This window comes from Malurus melanocephalus, unplaced genomic scaffold (genome assembly GCF_030028575.1).
Source record: "Malurus melanocephalus ecotype Western Australia unplaced genomic scaffold, MMel_1.1 scaffold_20, whole genome shotgun sequence".
In the NCBI taxonomy this organism is placed as follows: Eukaryota; Metazoa; Chordata; class Aves; order Passeriformes; family Maluridae; genus Malurus; species Malurus melanocephalus.
In genome coordinates this window covers 3,701,899-3,721,609 of record NW_026623252.1, presented here as the reverse complement: position 1 = coordinate 3,721,609, position 19,711 = coordinate 3,701,899, and the positions used below count along the sequence as shown (strand labels likewise).

General features: G+C 43.0%; 1 protein-coding gene across 1 annotated transcript in view; it reads left to right on the top strand.

Moving 5' to 3' along the window:
- Positions 1–19,711, top strand: part of LRRFIP1 (LRR binding FLII interacting protein 1) — a 100,595-nt gene that overhangs the window by 60,677 nt on the left and 20,207 nt on the right. Inside the window, exons 3-6 of the mRNA XM_057389804.1 lie at positions 10,408–10,485; positions 17,288–17,320; positions 18,088–18,213; positions 18,735–18,806. Coding sequence (XP_057245787.1) covers positions 10,408–10,485; positions 17,288–17,320; positions 18,088–18,213; positions 18,735–18,806 — 309 coding nt within the window. The remainder of the gene's footprint in view (positions 1–10,407; positions 10,486–17,287; positions 17,321–18,087; positions 18,214–18,734; positions 18,807–19,711) is intronic.

Sequence of the window (19,711 nt, the reverse complement as noted above, 5' to 3'; positions counted from 1 at the left end):
GGCAGTGAAATTGTTTTCTTTGTCAAAAGCAAGAAGAAAATTCAGAGAAATAGGGTCAGTGAAGGGGGAACAAGTAGAATTGAGTATTTTTGACCTCCCTAGTCTGCAATTTTATTGGTTTTAGGGTCAGATGTTTCACATGTAAACGTAGCCTAGAACAAAGGTCAGCGAGGTCTGRTAAAACTGACCCTGCTCTCCAAGAGCTGCCTGGAGCATTTGCCTTCAGAAATATTCACTGGAGAGGATTTTGGAGAGGATGGGTCAGAGTGGAAGGGGAAATGACCTCAGCACTGGGGCCTCAGGCTGAAATCTGAAAGACACAGGGCAAATGAGGCAAATTCTTCAGAGGGGGCCTGAACTGTAAARTGATAACCAATTAATGTGGAAATTCAGGAAATTCATCATGCCAGTTCAGCTGAAGTTCCCTAAACATGGTAGTTATTTAAGGGCGTAAAGGCTGTTGCTGTAAGTTGACTATAAGGCTCTTGGCACGTCTCTACATGACATTAAGTGAAACCTTGGGCCAGATCTCATTCTTGTAAAAAGAATGCACAGTTGAAAAACAACTTTGCTAGAAAAYGAGACAGCTGGGAAGGATCTCAGCTGCTCTGTTCCCGTCTAAGACAGCATCATCTGGGTTTTTTAAGGAGGGAAAAGCAGTTCCCCAGGAGTCTGTGTTGTGCAGGGAGTGAAGGCAGTTTTATACAAGGTTACAGTGAAAATATTGATGATAAACAGGAGACAACTTGTCAAAACTGAATAACAGTAAAAACAAATGAGGAATACCACAGCTGGGAAAAAATGAAGGTGCTATTACAAAGTAATAGGATGGTTCAGATAGTGATCTGAGGTTGCATTTAGTCAATATTGCACAGCTGAAAAAGGCAAACAATTCCTCAGTGTAGCAATAAAAGGGGTGGTGGATGTAACTGGTCTGCTCGGGGTGCTGAGGCTGAGCTGGAGTGTTGCCTTCAGCTGCTGGAGATCCATCTTAACYATTCTTCAGGGAAGTGTTCGAGAAATTCAAGGAGCCTGGAAAAAAAAACCAGCCTGGTATAAATTGGAAAGAAGCCAAGCTGTGTGAGAAGGCTACAGCAGTATTTCAAATTTCAAATCAGTTCTTGAAAAAAAAAAGAAGCTTGGATGTTTGCTTTCCATTTGGGGGGATATTACTGCATTTCAATAGAGAATCCAAGCTTTTCCCCAGCTTGGCTCTGAACTGTTTCTAAGTTAATTCGTTGAATTTTTCATGGAAGCTGCTGGGTAGTAGATGATAAATATTTCCCTTGGAAATTGATTCAGATCGGTTCTAGTGGATTTTCATTGTGGGGAACGCATTTAAAACATGGACTTCAAAACCGAATTKGAATAGAAATTCTAATTAAATTTCCACAAAACCCCCACCCCAAACACACAGAATGCTTCCTTGTGTTAAACCAGGGCTGGTTGTGAGGTGATACCAGAAGAGTGAATTGCTGGGGAAACCTGAGCTTTCAATGCTATCGATTGAGGTGACTTTTGGGTCTGTCCCCTTTTCTTCACCACCACATTCCCAGACTAAGGAYTGAGTCACTGTGATTGTTTTGTTTTATTCCCAGTGCTGCTGCCATAGGGATTTGAAGCACCTCACCCTTGTTTATGAAACAATCCTTCTGGGCCTGTTTGTTTTTCCTCCTTTGAGGRAAAACATCTTCCTGACACCAGAGAGGACAGCTGAGCCCACCCTCAAACTGCTGCAGAATTCTGGGGTGTGGCAGATGGCCGCTGTCTGGGTTTAATTTTGATGATCAAAATAAAAAGAAGATAATTTATATGGCACTGCATGTTTACTAAGCTGGATTTCTCAAAGAGAAATTCAGAATTAATTATTTTGCTACAATTTGCTGCTTTTTAATTGCTTAGCTGCCCGAGGTATAAGTAGCTATAGGGATGTGTATCTTTTATTGTAGTCTCTGATCTCCTTTTTGTCCCCTRTTCCCTTCACAGAGTGTTTAAATGTAGACCAGTAATAATAGGGGAGGCAGAAAAWTTAAAAAAGGGATCAAAAAAGGCAAGCAGGAGTATCCTTGACATTTTTGGCTGCTACAGAGGTATTGACACAAATGTTCGTGTCCTCATGTTTGAAATCATGACCTAATCCTGCACTTCTCCTGTTCGTGGTGTATCTTTGAAAATTTCTGTCTCTGTCGTTTCTTTTCATAAGTGATGACATTTGCTTAAAAAATTCCTTTTGGGGTCTGCGTCAATTTTTTTTCTCTCCTTTTTGTCTCTCCTTTTTTTTCCCTTTCCTTTCATTAACAGACCAATGGTTATGAGGARGACGTGTATGGATCATCCCAGAGTAGAAAATCTAGCAGGGTTAGTAGATTATTTCTATTGCTATAAAATTCTATTACTCTATTTAATGGKATTAAAACTAATTAGCAAATTCTTTTTGATGGTGAAGCAGGTTTTTCCTGTCTTGCATGTTGTGGGTTTGGAGTTTGTCAGACACTGGAGGTGTGCAGCAAGAAGCTGTCTGAGAAATAAAAAATCAAAAATCAGCCCATGAGTAGGAAGCGAAGTCTCTGAAATCGGTACAGAAAGATCTTGGAAGCCAGAGCTGCTTTAACTTGTAAACAAAATTGGGTAAAAATGACATTGTAACAGCAGGGAGGGAGGATTTCCACGGGCTGGAAACAGAATGAGTTTTTTTCAGCCTCTGCAAGGTGTTCATGCCATACTGTAACACTGCATCTCCTAATTTAGTCTGTGCTTTGAAATTTGCCTAGTTAAAATGAACTTTGGATTTTGAGTTTTCCCCAAAAGCACGTTTTTTATTTGAAGTTTGCTTAACTAAATGCCTTTTTTTTTTTCCTTTATAAACTCTGTCCCAGGGTCTCTGGAAACACCCACAGAGGTGAAGAGCCAGTGCAAGTGTTCCCACTTAGCTACTTAACATTGATGGACTTTTATTTCTAGAAATACTCGGTCCARAAAAAGCTTAATTATTAACTCCATTGCGAGGGCGCAGGTCACAATGTTCCCTCCTGTTCCAGMACAAGTGTTGAGCGTCAATTATAGCAGCTCCTGGCCCTGCTTTGTTAAATATTGGGGTTTGTGAAAATGATTTAAAGGGGTTGTCCAAGCACAGCCTGGGGGCAGAGAGGGAACTGTTTAAAGTGGGTTTTTTTCCCTTTATTTTAACAAAGCCAGACAAAAGCTCAGAGCCTGTTGATCTTTGTGCTATCAAGGCTTCTAAAGAAATGCAGTGGTATGCAGCCTAAAGCTCTGTGTTTAGGCGAAAAATAAACTCCTTTTAAGCCTCCATTTAGCCGAGTGTTTGAGCAATAGAGGCTGAACATGAGAGGGAGCTCAGGGGGTTACTTTGTGGGCACGAAGTTAAGCAGACGCCTGGATAAACGGTGAAAACAGAACCTGATATTTCACATCCATTTTAAATTGTTGCAGCCATATAATTTGGCTGGCATTATGTAGATAAGGGACAGTGAAATACTGTTGCTTGAACTGCTGAGAAAACAGCCTGTCCTGTTGCTGGCACTCTTGCTCGCCCCTTTGACGAGTTCAAGGAGCTTTATTCTGTAGCACTGGTGACAAATTATGTTCTTATTCTCTACTGACATACTCCAGTGCTTCAGGGACCTCAGGGAGAGGAAAATATTGGCGAGAAAGTCATCCAGGGAGAAGAAGTTTAAATTTAAATAATTTAAAATCATCTTGGAATTCGGGTTTGCAGCGTGGGGGTTTAGTCTGTGTAGAGCTTAATTACAGTAGCATCGTTAGATCCTTGTASTTCCACTGCTGTTTGGATCAGTCATTGCTTAGGAGGGGAGGAAAGTTTGGGGGTGACTTAGAGTAGCTGAAACTTCARATCAAATTGATGCTAGCCTGGCTGGCATTCACTTTTTAGGAATACTCTCTCCAAAAAGCCCAGGCTGAATCATAGCAATTGTCAAAGTGGCAGGGAAAAATGTAAAAGAGAAGAATTCTTCAGGACATCAGGGAAGTGACAGATCTKCTGGCAATAGTTGTTTCCAAAACAGATGTCCAGTTTTAAGTCACAGAACTGATTGACCTCCATGTGGACACTGCACTTGCAGTGTCATGGGTTCATTCCTTAAATATGATTAAGGAATATGATTAGTGCCATGTGCTTAGGTAGTCCACGTGCAGATTGCAGACTCTCTAAGTAGGAATGAAAGTAATTTCTTAAAGCTCAGTTCAGGTTTCTTTTCAGTAAAAGTCTTACTTTACAGGCATTGTTTGGAGGGTTTTGGTTTGTGGGTTGGCTGGGGTTTTTTTGAGGCTGGACAATGATTTACCCTCAATCTGTACCTGTGTCATATCCAAACATTGTTTGTTTGTAGTGACAGAAGAAAGCAAACAAGTTTCTTCAATTTGCCAGGGATCTCCCTCCTTTGTGAATCCATTAACACCTCCATGGATCACAGTGRTGAAGCAAGGCTGAGTTAGGGCTTGTAAGGCGCTGAATGCTGGAAGCAGAGAACCTTGGCTGTCTAAAGCCCCATAAGAAATGTCGGGACAGAAAAGGTGTCAGGGAATAGGTGTGAAAGGAAAACTCTGGAGAGTAGCAAAGGAGGTGAAGGYGTGAGATCTTTCAGAACAACCATTGCTCATTAAGATATCCCCTARGTGGACTGAAAGTGCAGGGATGACTGCATGCAAGGTGGAAAGCAGGGAAAGAAGGTGTTTAATTTAGAGAAGGTGTGTAATTTAGGCAGCCTCACTTCTTAGAGAAGAGTTTTCTCCCAACTCAGTCTTGCCAGTGGGCTGCTCATATTTCCTGCTGGGCACAGCTGACACTTTGGGTCCTGGGCTTTGCTCTCTCTCCCAGGAYCTCACCAGCTCCTCGGGATGTGGTTTACAGGGCATAAACCCCTCAGGAACTCTGCAGGAAGTTCMCCAGCTCACTGACCAGTGTATTTCTGCAGTGCTTGAAAGGAATCACGGTTTTCAAACATCCTCACAGCTTCAGTGCAGTTCTCTCTTCTTTCTGTATCCCTGGCCACTTTGACTCCTTGCAATTTGTAATTACTTAATTTGCTTTTTGCTTCCCATTTAAAGGAATTAGGAATGAGGCTGAGTTCTCAAGGAGTTTTTTTTTGTCTGTTATTAATGCAGGCTTCGTACTACTCTGACCTGGGTCTCCCCAACAGCAGCTATGCCTCCACATCTCAACTTTCTTCCCAAAATGGAAATTGGGTCTGTTGCCCTCTGGCTTCACCTGGCCTGGACTTTGTTTGGATAATACAACCTCCTGCACTTAGAAAACAATTTGGACCAATTGTCAAGAGTCTCTATAGCTCTTTTAAATGAAACTGTTAAAAAAAAAAAAACAAACAAATTAGACCTTTCARGATTGGAATGAGTAATGGAAAAGTTTTTTCAAATGAACACAGTCAGTTTTCCTTTGCTGCTCCTCCCTTTCCTTGTCTGCTATTTGCCTCAATTGGTCTGAAAAAACAGGGGAAATCTTAATTACCTGAAATTCTCTAYTTGAGGCAGCTCCTCTGTGGAGCGTGTCAGTCTGGTGAGCTTGAGACAATCCAGTCTGCACGACATGAAATTCCAGGGAAGCAATTCGCAGACTGCTGGAAGAAAATCAGTGAAGCTGTAAAAYCCCCCAGGAGGTTGGATTGTCCCCTGTGTGTGGCAGAGCTCGGCCAGCCCAGTGCCAGCAGGCAGAGCTCCAGCAGTACTCCAGGTCCTGCAGGGGACACAGCACAGGGATGTGGAGTGGAGCAGTGGAAGCCTTGGGTTGGGGACCACTGCTGGAGTCTCTCCTGCCCCTYGCTCTGCCAGACACAGCTCTGAGTTTGTTTAACTGCTGCATCTCASTGGGGATGGGTACTAACACTTGTTTCAAGCTGCTCTGGCTGAAGCACTTCTAATTTTCCCCCGAATTATTTGGGTTTTCTCTGCATTTGTGAATAATAAAATACATGAGGGATGATCTTGCAGCCGTGTCAAACACTTACAGTGTGTACCTTGAAGCACTTGTGTGTGGTTCTTTTTCTGGCYTTGGTTGAAGTGAGGAGAAACGCCTTTCTGGCTCCTGTACATAAACGTGTGGGAGACAATAACAGCTTAACAACCTAAAATTAAATTATGCTGTTTTGCTTCTGCATACTGTCGTGTCCTCCCTTCCTGTAGGAAATGCACGTGTCTGCTCGGTATTCTTAGTCTTTGTGAGCTGAGATCTRATGCTTTTGTGGTGCAGATGACTAATATTGTCTGTACTGGCTTTCCTTCTGTTGTAGTGTAATGATCCTAATCTCTCACCAAGAGCGTTAATTTCTGCTGTAGGCACCTTTTATGTTTCATTTTCTCTGCCAAAAAAAAAAAAAGCGTTGTGCTTGTCTCCCTCAGCCCTCCCTGCTGTACAGCGATGCCCTGCCAGCCAGGAGTTACAGGGTTTGTTGTGCTGATGCTCTGAGCACCAAGACCAGAGCCACTCACCCCAGCCATGCACATCTTGTCTCTCACCTCTGTCTGTAATTCCTGTTGGGTGCATTTACCTCACGCTCTGCAGTCCCATCCATCTGAATGCCACGTGTGTGATGCTGTTTGTGCAGACCTGGATTTGCTSATCCTTCCTCTCGTTCCTGTTGGAACTGTGCAGTCACTGCTCATGGGGTTGTGATGCTGACATGGTGTTGTGTCCATGTGGAGAGAGTTGTCTTCCTTGGTGTATTTCCAGGAGCGGGACAGGCAACATCAATTCTTTCTGGTTATTTAACAACTAGCATAAATCTATTCACAGTTTTTTTTTGCTCAGGCAAATTCTGGTGTTCTTGTTTAAAATGAGCTGCTCAGAATTTTTTCTCAAAGATGAAAGGTAGAATTTGCTACTCCCCTTGTGTTTCCTGAACCATGTATCTCTGTGCTAAACTATGCATATTCCTTCTCTTTTATTAATTTACTAAACTGGCTGGTAAGTGAAACTCATCAGGTGGGAGTTTTTTTTCTCACTGCCAGCACCAGCAGTGGAGGTGAAACAGATGGGAACAATTTAAGAATTGATGTAGCCATTTTGTGGATAGGCAGTCCAAGTGTTGAATCAAACTGCCTGTTGAGCTGAGAGCCTGGGAGAAGGGTTATAATGCATGGGGTGCGATGGCCTGGGGGATGTGTTCAATCCTGCAYGTGTCCCGTGGTTGCGTTGGATCTTCCCTTGCATGCTGCTCGTGTTTGCACATGGGAGATGTCCCTGTCCTTGCCCATCCTGCTCCTTGCCACGTGTCCTCGGTGAATTTGTGATTCTGCAGCCTGAGCTGCCGCCCCGGTGCTGACTCTGTGTTTTAATTGTAGGCGTCTGTGTACGAGGAGAGCGTTTACAGCGGGAGCCGGCGCTATAGTGCCCCCAGTTCCCGTGCTGTAAGATTTTTCTGCATTTCCCTGCTCTGTGTCTGTCCTTTGCCGGGCTGAGGAACATTTCACAKGGGCTATGTGACATCCAGGGCCTGCTGCTGTAGGCAGCACCATTCCCACAAGCTTCCATGAAATAAGGAGTGGTGATCGCTGGGCATCTGCCTCACGCTTGGTTGGCAGATAAAACACCTTGGAAAGGCCATAAACAAAGTTCTTTCCCTCCCTCAGACTTAATTATTCTTTTGAAAACTGAGAAAAATGCAAATTTAAAAAATAACCAGACAAAATTTTAAAAATCAGTCCCACATTAGCAGTGATTTTTGTGAACATATGGCTTGCTCGGTTTTGTTTCTTGGATTTATGTTCAAATATATTTTATATTCATGTATGGGAAAATGTTTTCAAAATACCTGTTCCTGAGAGTGGAGGGCACATCCTCTGTCATGGATGGGGAGCAACAATATGAGGAATGACCACATAATTTGTTTCCTTTCAAAAATGAGAGACTCCAGGACTCAGTTTATGGATTAGAAGGTGGAAGATGCCTTCACCTCTTCTCCTCCATGGGTGTTTGGGCCAGGCAGTACATCTGCTGTTGTGCAATACAGGCAATACAGGCTGCTATTGTGTCCCCTTGGGAGAAAAAAAAAAAAGCCAATCTTTTTTAAGTCCTGCTCTGCAGGCCTGCTGCTTATTCTGCCTCTCATCCCGTCCACTGATGGTAGAAAAATCCAACCAACCAAAAAAAAAAAAAATCAGCAAACAAATAACCACCATCTAAGGCCGTAAGAGTAAAAAGCCTCAAGACAGAGTACTGATGTTACTGTGAACATTTCATTTTTATTAGCTTGGAGGAGGAAACACTTTCAGGAATGCTTGCTAAGCGCTTGTTAGTCTTTAAAGGGCTGTGCCATCCTCCTGCAATCCCACTGATTCACAGTTGTGAGAAGCCATTTACAGCAAACTCTCAGCCCAGAATGCATTTTCAAGTCCTTCACTGGCTGTCAGTGGCTGGAGCAGGAAACACTGAATAAAGCACTGGTGCTCTTTCCCCTCCCTCATCCCCATCCCACCCTGTGCCACAGGTATTTGGAATTTGTGGTAACGCAGCCTTTCCAGTTCCTGCTGCCTGTAGTAATGAGAGACTTGAACAGGAGGGGTTTGCCTCAGAGGGAGGGACCTTGTCACAGTAACTGGGGTTATTTTAATGCCTCTGAACCTTGTAGCACTTTCAAGGTGGAGAGGGAGTGCCGCTTGTATGGCTGCTCCCAAAAAATGGTTTTGGATGAGCAGGTGAATGCASGGGTGAGGCTCAAGGTGGCCTTGCTTGGTCACAGCCACTGACTTCCATAGCCTGTCCTGTAATGCACAMAGAACAAATGTGGAATAAATAGGGGCTGGAAGCATTAATATGGGACTCCTCAGTAGTTAAAACTTCTGCCCTGTCACGTGTTTCAAATTTATTCTAAGCTCTTCTTATGTTAAACATAAAACACCAGCAGTGGCCAAAACTTCCGTGTTAGAATTACTTCATAAGAAAACAAAAATTTCACTTCAGTGCTTTTTGTCTTTAATTGGGGAAYTACTGTGTGATTGGCAATAGTTGTAAACAGTGTGCAGCAGTTTTATATTAAGTGTGTTCTCACCTCTGAAATGAAGATCAGGTGTGCAAAGCCAATGTAAGACGTAGAATCCCAGAATGGTTTGGGTTGGAAAGGACATTAAATTTCGCTTTGTTCCAACCCCCTGCCCTGGGCAGGGATACCTTCCACATTCCCAGGGTGCTCCAAGCATTGTCCAAGCTGACCTTGAACACTTCCAGGGATGGAGCAGCCACAGCTCCTTTGGACATGCTGTGCCAGGGCCTCCCTCTGGGTGYATCCGAGGACACTGCCCTGCCCCGGGGCTCGCTGAGGGCTGTGCACCTTGCACGGARTGTTTTGTGGTCAGTGGCTGACCTTGTGCTTGGTGCCTGGCTGGGGTAATTTCCAGCTTACCCGCTCACCATTTATTAGTGCTGGGAGCTTAATTTTAATTTGCTGCTATGCTGCTTTGTTACTGTGACTAATGATGATGGAGCAGCCCTGCAGTGGCTTCGTGAAAGCCTGGCTGTTTCTGTAAAGCTGAGAAGTCCAGGGATTCCTGTAATGGTCAGGTARCTCAATAAAACAAACCTTGAAAAACTGCACAGTATGTCCAGATAATTCTTTAGATTTCTGTGTGTTTGTGTCTAAGAAACAGTCCTAGTCACCTCTAAAATAAACTCATTATTTCCAGAGTAAGTTCTAGTTCTGTTTCCCTGACACTATAAACTTCCATTTCCCTGCTCAATTTCCACTACATAAAAAACCCTGGAAATAAAACTGCATCRAGATGTTCTTTGTCCTTGTCAGCAGCAAGCCAGCCCTGTCCTGCACCTCTGCTTAAATGTTTCATTTTAAAAAAAGGTAAAAGACTTTCTTTGGCAGGAGATGAGCAYTGCAGGCGCTGGAAAAGCAGGAGAGATGCTCAGTCTCTGAGCTGGTCTCAGTTTTTGCTTTAATCCCCATGATGGTCTCAGTTTTTACTTTAATCCCCACAATGATGGATGTTTCTTGCTTTGGCCTGTGGAGCACAGATGCGTTTTATATGTGCACAGTGTTTGGAACATGGGAAAATGATTCACCAGAGAGCCTCRGAGCTTTTGGAACGTAGCAGGATGRAGCCTTTTGTGTAGAAACTGAGTTGTTTACTTGTGACTGGTACCTGAAGAGATATAAATAAATCATCAGTATTCTAAGAACTGAATCAAAACTCTACTTGAACTGCCAGTGGAATTACTGCTTGTATTTATTTTCTGATTAACAGTTGAGGTGTCTGTTCTCTGACTTTCACTGCTGTTCCTTTGTCCAGCTGCATGTAACCATTTCCTTAACTAACTTCAGATGYGATGCTCTGCATCCTCTCCTGCTTCCCTTCCCGGTTCTAACGCCTTTCTCTTTTCTCTGCCTGCTGTTCCTGGGTTTCCTGCTGCAGCCTTCTGAGTACAGCTGCTACCTTGGGTCGGGATCTCGGGCATCCTCCAGAGCCAGCTCTGCTCGGGCCAGTCCAGTGGTGAGCTCCTCTATTTCTCTTTTTCCCTCAGCTGTTTCATTCCTCTGTTCTTCAATGTCTTTTTTGTGCAGAGAGGTCACTGTCCCTCATGAGACAGTTTCTTAGGCAGTGCCTAAGACTAAGAAACCAGAGCAGAAATTGTAAAACTGAAGTGATTTTTATGCAGATGCACGTGTTYTTACAACAGAAAGTACCCTTTGGACTGTCATGACAATGCTACATTTGCTTTAAATTGAGAATAAAGCTCAGCAAGGTTATTGTGGAAAAGACTGGGTTGTCGATGGAAGTGCTGAGTCTCCTTTGGAGGAACAGGGAGCCCTAACTCTCACTGCAGCATTCAAGCAGTTCAGTTTCTCTCCAGTGAGCAGTATTTTGCTGCAAAGCTGCAGGGCTCTCCAGAGGCTGGATTTGAACATCTTTGTGGGACTGTAGAGTGCCAGGCACTGCAGAATCTTTTACATGGTGAAATGCCAAATGGACAAGGTTACCCAGCATCAGTGGTGGCTGGAGAAGGCTCAAGTGCTAAAGGCTTATCCAGCCCCCACTTTTAGGGGTTTCTCTCTTTCATTATTTTAATGGCATGTTATGCTTTCCCTCTGTGGCTGTTCCATGTAGCTGTTTACAGCTTTGAGTGTCTTCCCGGATTTATTTCCAAGCRTGCGGACAGCTGCAGAGTGCAGTAGGATGTAGGATGTCTTGTAGAGGAAACGTGCAGCTTACAGTAAACTAAACAAGAACAACATTAATTTGCCACAGAGAGGGAGTTTTGTAGGCTGCCACTTGAAAACTGAAGTTTTTGTGTTCCAAGGGTACATTCACTTMTTTAAATTATTGAAAAAAGAGGGATTTTCATCAGATAATGTMTGGCAGCCGGTGAGCTATAAATAAATCAGTATTTTAATTAGCCCCTGAACCTGAGTCCCTGAGCTATGAGTTCTTGCAGAATATAACTCATATAAGTATTACTTCTTAAATGGCTTTGCACACTGAATTTCAATTACCCCCCAAGCAAAAATTAATCAGAATAAACAGGGTTTCCATTAAAATTCTGTAAGGGTAATAAGAACTGGGTGCCCACATACTGCAGTTGGTTTCCACTAGGTGTTTTCTGTATTCCAGTTGAGTTATTCATGGAAGTTGCTTATGGGAATCACAAGATGCTGCRAGGTGCACAGGAGGTTTTTTTTGTTTTAAATTCTCTGCTTATGCCTTGGCCCCTTGGTATGCAAGTGGCTGGGGATGGTTTGCTGTGTCAGCACCAAGCTGAATCTGCTCTGCAGGGAGACAACAGCCACTCYTTAAATTACCTTTTCTTGTTTTAATTAGTGGTTTATTGCCCRGTGTGAAGAGCTTCCCTTATCTCTGTCACCTTGAAGAAGAGCAGAGAGTTAATGTCATAGTGAGTCCAGCTGATCCTAAAAGTTCTTGTTGCTACACAGGGTCAATTCCAGCAGCACCTTGTGATTATGATATATTTTYCTGTATTAAACAGACGTTGCTTTTCCTGTAGCTCAGAGTGAGGGATCACTTTTATTGACAGGTTTCAAAGTGTTCTGGTAGCATTTTCACACTTGAGAGTGGAGAATAATTCCATTGAACTTTCTAAATTAAAGTGTACAACAGCTTGTAACTGCAGCTCTGAATTTTTTTTCTCAGAATTGTTTCCCCCTTCTATCACTGTTCACTGAACAGTGAGCAAAAAGCAGCAGTGGTTTTCCTGTAGTAGTTTTCCTGCTGTGCACAGCTTTACCAGCTCGTGTTCTCATTTGTGTTACCATGTTGGTAATACAGTCAAAGGCAGGAAGATGCTTAAACACAATGTGTGAATATTTGCCTTTGTAGTTATTTTAAGAATTCAYAATATCTGAATGAAGTTTGCTGTTTGTTTTTCTTTAACATTTTTCGTGTTATCCCCATTGGTAATTATCTGCTGCTCTTGCAGTTACTGCAGATATGCAAATATTCTGTTTAATATTAAATCATCCTCACATGAAATACAGATCTTAAGACTCTACTGAGAGCAAACATCAAATATTTCTGTACAGATGGGGGTAAAYCTTGTGCCTGAGCGTTCTGCATGTTTTGGCTCAGATGGACTTTTAATATGAATTTCAGGAATTTTGTTGGTTTTCTTTTTTAAATTAGGAAGCTACTAATGAAAAACAACTATTTATAAATCTGAAACAGAACGCAGTGGTATTTGTCTGAAGGCTTCCTAAGGCCAGGCAGGCAAACAAGAGGAGAGGGTATGTTTTGTTACCCTGAGAAGATGATGGTTAATCCTGGCTCTCTCCCTTCTTGGGGAGGCTCAGGCAGCAACACGAGCAGCCAGAGTTCAGCTTGAGTATGTGTAGAGATGTAGAATATCCTGAGCAGGAAGGGACCCACAGGGATCATGGATCCAGCTCCTGTCCCTGCCCAGACCCCCCAACAATCCCCCCTGTGCATCCCTGGCAGCGCTGTCCAAACGCTCCTGGAGCTCTGGGGCTGTGCCCATTCCCTGGGGAGCCTGGGCAGTGCCCAGCACCCTCTGGGGACAGAMGAACCTTTCCCAAAATCCACCSTAAACCTACCCTGACCCAGCTCCAGCCATTCCCTGGGTCMTGTCCYTGTCACSGAGAGCAGAGATTGGAGCTRCCCCTGAGGAGGGAGGAAGATGYAGGCCATGATGAGCTTTGCCCTCAGGCTAGTCTGCTCCAGCTGAACAAACCCAGTGCCCTYGGCTGCTCCTCATGAGGCCCCTCCAGACCCTTCCCCATCTTTGTGTTCCTCCTTTGGACAATCTTAGCTTTATATCCTTTTTATATTGTGGCACSCAGCTACCCCCAGCACTCRAGGTGAGGYTGCCCCAGCCCAGAGTAGARCAGGACAATCCCTGCCTGGCCTGGGTGGCCGTGCTGGGTCTGATCCCCCAGGACAGGGATGTCCCTCCTGGCTCAGGGCACTGCTGACTCAAATCCAGCCCAGACCCCCAGGTCCCTGCTGTCTCCAGSCTCTCGTTCCCCAGTGTATCCGTGCATTCAGGTCATACATACAGTGCTCGGGATGCATCAGTGCCCAGCTGTGAGCAGCTTTGATCACTGGAAAAAGCTTATCATGTTCTCACCAGAAAKAAAACGAGGACACTGACAGACATAATTTTGATAGAGACAGTTATGAAGCTTCACCTTCTCTCTGTCTGAAGATTTAGGGTAGGTTGCATCCTAGCCCTGCCTCTGACAGTMTGGATGTGCTTTGGGCCCCTCTGGAGTGAGGATTTGCAGCAGTGCTAACTTGTATTTCTGGGACTGATAAGTTTGTTTAAGCAGTGACGTTTGGCATAGCACTCATTCCTGAGAGAGGATTCTTCTCACAAACTCTCTTCAGACCTGACAGATTTCAGCAGTGGTTTTCCCCTGCTGACTTTGAACGGCTTGTTGCTAATTGCTGGAGTTAAGGTGGCTCTTGTTGGAAAAACAGCCGGAACTCTCAGTTGCAGCCTGCCCCAGCTCAGCTGATCAAACGGGTAAGATGGGGGTTGTAGGAGGGATTGTACTGACTGCAGTACCTCTTTTCTTCTTAACTCCAGATTGTGTAGATACCGTCCTGTGTTCAGCTCTACCTCTCATAACCATTTTTCTCTGCTGTGGGCCGTATTTCCATTTCAAGCTGTGCTGTGCTGCTTCTAAGGGCAGGAAATTATCTTAATTTGATTTGTCACCAAAAATCCCCCTTGCTTTCATGAGGAAGTTGAGYTGAGTGCAAGATCTGAGCTGGAGCTGAGCAGTGACAGCCACTGAGGGTTGTTCTGATACCTGAGCGTGGGACATGGCATAGACAGAAGAGTTCCAGGTTTCCCTTCTCTGGCCTTGTTTAGGAGTGTGGAACCTGTAAACTCTGCCACAGTCCTGGTTCTTTCATTGATTCTAAGATCCCTTTACTTGCAGTAGGTGTTGGTTTGGTTGGATGCTCTGTGGAAGTGCTCTGGGGACTCATTTTGGCCTGGACTSGTGGCAGAGAGCTTCAAGGGTTAAAACCCTTCTAATCTATGGAAAATAGGCACTTTATCCATATAAAGGCTTGTGGGGTGATTTTGCTCCTGTTGTGTTTCCAGCTGTGGTGAGCTCTGATGTTGCTGACATTTTTGTAATGTGGCTCTGGATTTATTCCGAAATTGCTGTCAGAAGAGGCTGAACTCTGATCCCACTGCGCTTATTTTGCAGGGAGCAGCCAAAACAAAGAATGTGCGTGCTGGAGTTCCTCGGAAAATTACTTCCTTTTCCTGCTTTTTTACGCACTAAAGTACAAATCGTTGGTGAAGAGGAAGATAATCTGATTAGAGACATACCCAYACCCTTGTGCAAATGAAAAACGGGAGGGTAAATTAAAGGTGCAATTAAGTGAATCCCTCTTTAAATCTCCCTTTCTGGCAAGTATTCTGTCAACCCTTTATATTTGTGTCTGGAAAAGTCCCCAAAGCAGGGTAGTTTTATGAAGGGCTGTGCTGAGTATTGTGAATGTGAAGTTACTTCCAGTCTGTTTATCAATTGCAGCATTCTTGATTGAATACTAATACAGAAGGTAAGTGTTTTCAGCAAGAATTCTGTACAACTTCAAATAAAAATAAATAATTCTCTCCTGACCTTTCTCTGCTTCATTTCTTGCTGAATCAACTGCCAGAGGGCTTGTGGGGGACTGAGGGAAGGCTGGGAACCTGGAGTTCCCTCTGGTGGCTGACTGCTTCAGGAAAAGTTTATCTTTTTAAAGGAGTGATCCTGTGAATACATTAATCCAAACATTAGCTGGATGAAATCTGTATAAAATATTAATTTAAAATAAGCTTCTCTCTTTCTACAAGATAGATTTTGGTGTATTGCTGCCATGTAACCATAAAATGCTGCTTGTTTCAGACAGACTTTTTGCTAAGAAAAGTGTTGTGTAGCAGGAAGCATCTATGTAGTATAAGGATATTATTCTGGAATGAAGAACTAGCTTTTCCCAAATAAATTGAATTTTTAAGTGTTGGTTAAATAAATTGGTAGGGATAGTTACTGGGTTTGAGGAGACACTGCTCTGAGTGGCATTGATGGCACCAAATGGGTGAGCAAGGGCATCACTTATGACAATGAAATCTGGTTTGTTTTCTTAACCACCACAATATTAGATGTTATTTAATAGCTTTCCTTATTAAAGATTGGGCCCCATTACAGCTATTATTTAAAGTAGTTTTGCAATAAAGGTGTAGCAGGCTTCACAGGTGTGGTTATGAATGCTCTGAGTAGAAATACTCAGTGTAGTCATATCACTCACCACCTCGTCTTCAACATTCCCCTTTGTAAATGGAAGCTTTTATTTGACTCGTGGGATGCATCATTACAATAATACCAATATTTACTCCCTTCTTTATTTTGCTAAAAACTGGGATTGAACTTTGTTTCAGAAAATAGAGGCCATTGTGCAAATGGCTGAAGGAAAATAAATATTTTGAGTTGTGCCCTGAGCCTGTAAAGAAGATTTTGCAAAGGCTGCACATAAATTTGCAGAGGTAGATGTGTGTGTACACACTGATCTTTTGTCACATGCCAGTATTGACACTGCCACAGCTGTCTTGATAAACAACAACACACTGTTCGGCCAGGCTAGAAGGCTGCCAAATCCAGCACTTGGAGCTGTCTGGCATGAAAATAAAAAGCTGTTTGCACAATGCAGTCCATCTTGTTCATTTGGTCTGAGCTGAAGTATCTGCCTTCATTAATGACCTGCTCTTATTGCCTCCAGATTCAGAGATTTGAGGGCTTTTTCCTCAATATTTTGTGTATTCAGCGTYTTTGCAAAGTTTAGATCTAGTCCTTTAATTAAGTCTGGCTTATTTTACTTCAAAGCCTCAGACTTAAATTTCCTTRATGTGATGCATAGGGAATTTATACTGTGAGATGTCAGTGTAAAAATCTGATTCATAACAGGCACCTCTCAGTCCTGGGATAATTTTTTTAAATAGGGTACCATAGGTAATATGAAGAATAATGAGTGGAATCATTCCCGTATTATTCTATATAATTCAAAGAAAAAAAACTCAACTGTGGCAAATGTGAACTGGTTGGAAAAAGATGTAGGTTTTGAGTGTGTTTTCAATGGAAGTTATCAGTTTAACCTCAATTATCCCCTGCCTTTCACTGAATCAGGTCTATTCTGATTGTTTTTCCAGTCATTTCAAAAAACKCTATTCCCTTTGGCAATGAGGCTCTTCTTGATCTGGGAAAGACATCAATTTTCTAGGAGYCTTTTGGGAAACCATCTTGACTGTGCTGAATATTCCAAGAAGAATGCAGGACTTGTTGAGTTCTGCTGAGTTTTTCATTTCATTCAGTCCTTTTTGCACTTAGTTCCATTTTAGATGGAGATGTTCTGTAACTTTTAAATCTTTAAGTTGTCTGTATCCATGGTAATTTCTGGTACTCCTCAATGCTCCTTTCTCACTCTTTTGTTTCTTCTAGACTAGTTTTAGTGCAGGATCTGTCTTMTAAATTAGTAAATTGCAGTGAAATACTGAAGCTCTAAAAGAGCCATTTATTTAGACTTTGGACTGATGCCTGATATTTGACTTGAGGAGAAGTTTTGTATCTTGGATCTTTGCTTGAAGTYGCAGTCCCTGTTTGTCTTGAGTGGAGAATATTTGCCACAGGTTTGAAGCTTTAGATTTCAAGTCTAACTTGGTACCTTGCTTTTTGGGATGGGGAGAATGTGGTGGCGTTTCTGGTATATTATTGCTTTTCCTTATAACATTGATTATATTAATGATTCTTTCTCCGTATCTCTTTCACAGATTGAGGAAAGGCCAGAAAAAGACTTTGAGAAGGTAAGAAGGATCTTATCAATTATGCTGACAATAATACTTTCTTAATTTTTTTTAGAAGGTAGAGCTTGCCATGAGTGTACAGAAATCTCTTATCAAATCCATTTTGGGGCAAAAATTTGAATTTCTGGAGCCTTKGGCTACAGCATTTTTGAAGATGAACTTTTCAGCCCCTGCTGACTCAATGTTAAGTAGCTGACCTTCAGCAGCAGTTGGCTGAGTGTGCTTTAGGCTAAGCTGCCCAAATACCGAGTGTGTTTATTAGAACTTAGTTATAACATCTAAGTTATTTGTGTAAAAATAAATAAATCATCGTAATAAAAGAGCAGGCTGCTACATTAACCCTGAGTACACAGAACAGTTCACGTGGCCACTGTTGCAGAGTAAACGAATATCCATAAAGGAATTTCCAAAGCTTCCACAAATGTACTACTACAAATTTTGAAAATGTCTGGCAGGCTGATAYCAGCCCCTAAAGGCTTTGTCCAATTAAGAATTAATAGTTAGAAGCTAAATTATGTGATCTCCTATTGCAATATTATTTAAATACTTCTGATCTGCCTTTTCTCATTAGTTTCCCTTGTGAAATCTTGATTTTGATTTTTTACTTCTTAGAAAGTTTGATTTTAATCAGAACTGCGTAACTTGGAAGTGAGAGGATTGTTGTGTTGTGTGTATTAAAAAGAAAAAAAAAAAAGAGGAAAGCTACAAACCCCTTAATTCAAATGGAAAAGGAAGTTCTAAGCRGGTTTGTGTGTGTGTGATTGTAGGGAGCACGAACTGTCTCAAGTTTATCAGCAGCTACCTTGGCTTCTCTGGGCGGGACTTCATCACGGAGAGGCAGTGGGGACACGTCCATCTCAGCTGACACAGAAGCATCCATCAGGGAGATCAAGGTGAGAAATACTTGAAYCCAGAGTAAATGATGGCATATCCTTCAGGCTCCTTTCCCAGGAAGAAGCTGGCACTTGTGGCAGTGCATCAGCTGCTGCGATTGAGAAGTGAACAGCTTAGCTGGAGACATCTCCCAGATGGGACAGTGGCTGTAAAGGACAACTCCCATCCTGAAATAGGGAGTGATAGGAGRGTGGAGATAACAGGAGAGAGGCTGTGACAGAGGGTGCTCACCAGTCAAAGGGACTGAGAAAAGCTGGAGTGAGGTTCTTGGAGCCTTTAAACCTGGCTCTTATMCTTAAGTCTCAAGATTCTGTTTTTTCCAGCTGAGAGAAGCTGAATTAGCACAAACTCTTACCCAAGAACTCTGGTTGTGTGCCAAGGCCTCAGACTGGGATCAGGGCCCTTCACCTGGGTGGGTGAGGTGTTGGAAGGAGCTCTCCAAGCACTGCTTATCCCTCCCTGCTGCGTTCTGCCCGTTAGTGTCCGTGCTGTCGCTGACCTCTCTCACCATCTCCCTCAGGACATCTATGAGTTAAAGGACCAGATTCAGGATGTAGAAGGCAGATACATGCAGGGGCTGAAAGAACTGAAGGTACCGATGTGTGAGCATTAACCCTGGYCCCAGTGTGAGCCCCAGAGCTGCCCTTGCATGCTGTTCTCCTGGAGAGGCTGGGAGCTGTGTGCAGAGTGTCTCATTAACTGGAAAAGTGTCTGCTCTGACCTGGGTTGGTTGTGGTGAGGAATGCTTCCAAGTGTTCACTGTGAGGCTACCGGTTGCTACTGCACGTTGTCTTTGCTGGTTTGAGGTAGTCTTCATTTTGCTAACAAATTTAAATTGTCTGCGTTTTTTTAAATTGTTTCATAATCCAAGAGACCTTCCAATATTGGAAAACAAGCTAGAACTCATTTCCTGCAGTAGTMTTAAAAATATGAGTTGAGAAGCTTGTATGTTTGTATTTTTATTAAGGTCATGTGAGGTGTCATTTTGATTTCATCTTTAGATGGCAGAATGCACCCTGAAATAATTCTTGTAACAAAACTCTATGTAACAAAGCATTTTACATGAAGAGTGAATGCTGAAGCTCTTAGAACTTCCTTGAAGCCATAAATACATTTTGGTGCAACAACCTACTTGTACATCCATGTACCTCCCACCTCACAAGTGAGCAGCGACATGAGCTGTGGCWTTTTGGCAGAGGCAAATAGATAAATGCAATATTTGCCATCATTAACAGCTGATTGTGCCATCAGYTCAGTGCTGTGACAGATGGAGGTGTTGCCATCTTAAGTGAGTTTTCAATGGAAGCAGAGTAGTTAGGCCCTTTTCTGGTAAAATTTGGTTTTTTTCTGGGTCACTGGGTAGCAGATGGGCAAAATAATCACAGTGCATAAAAAAATGTCGGTAATTTTTTAATCCATGTCCTTTAGGCTGCCTTTTGGGGTGATCTGTACCTAAGCTGCACTGTTTGATACTAAGAAACCATGGCATGCAGAAGG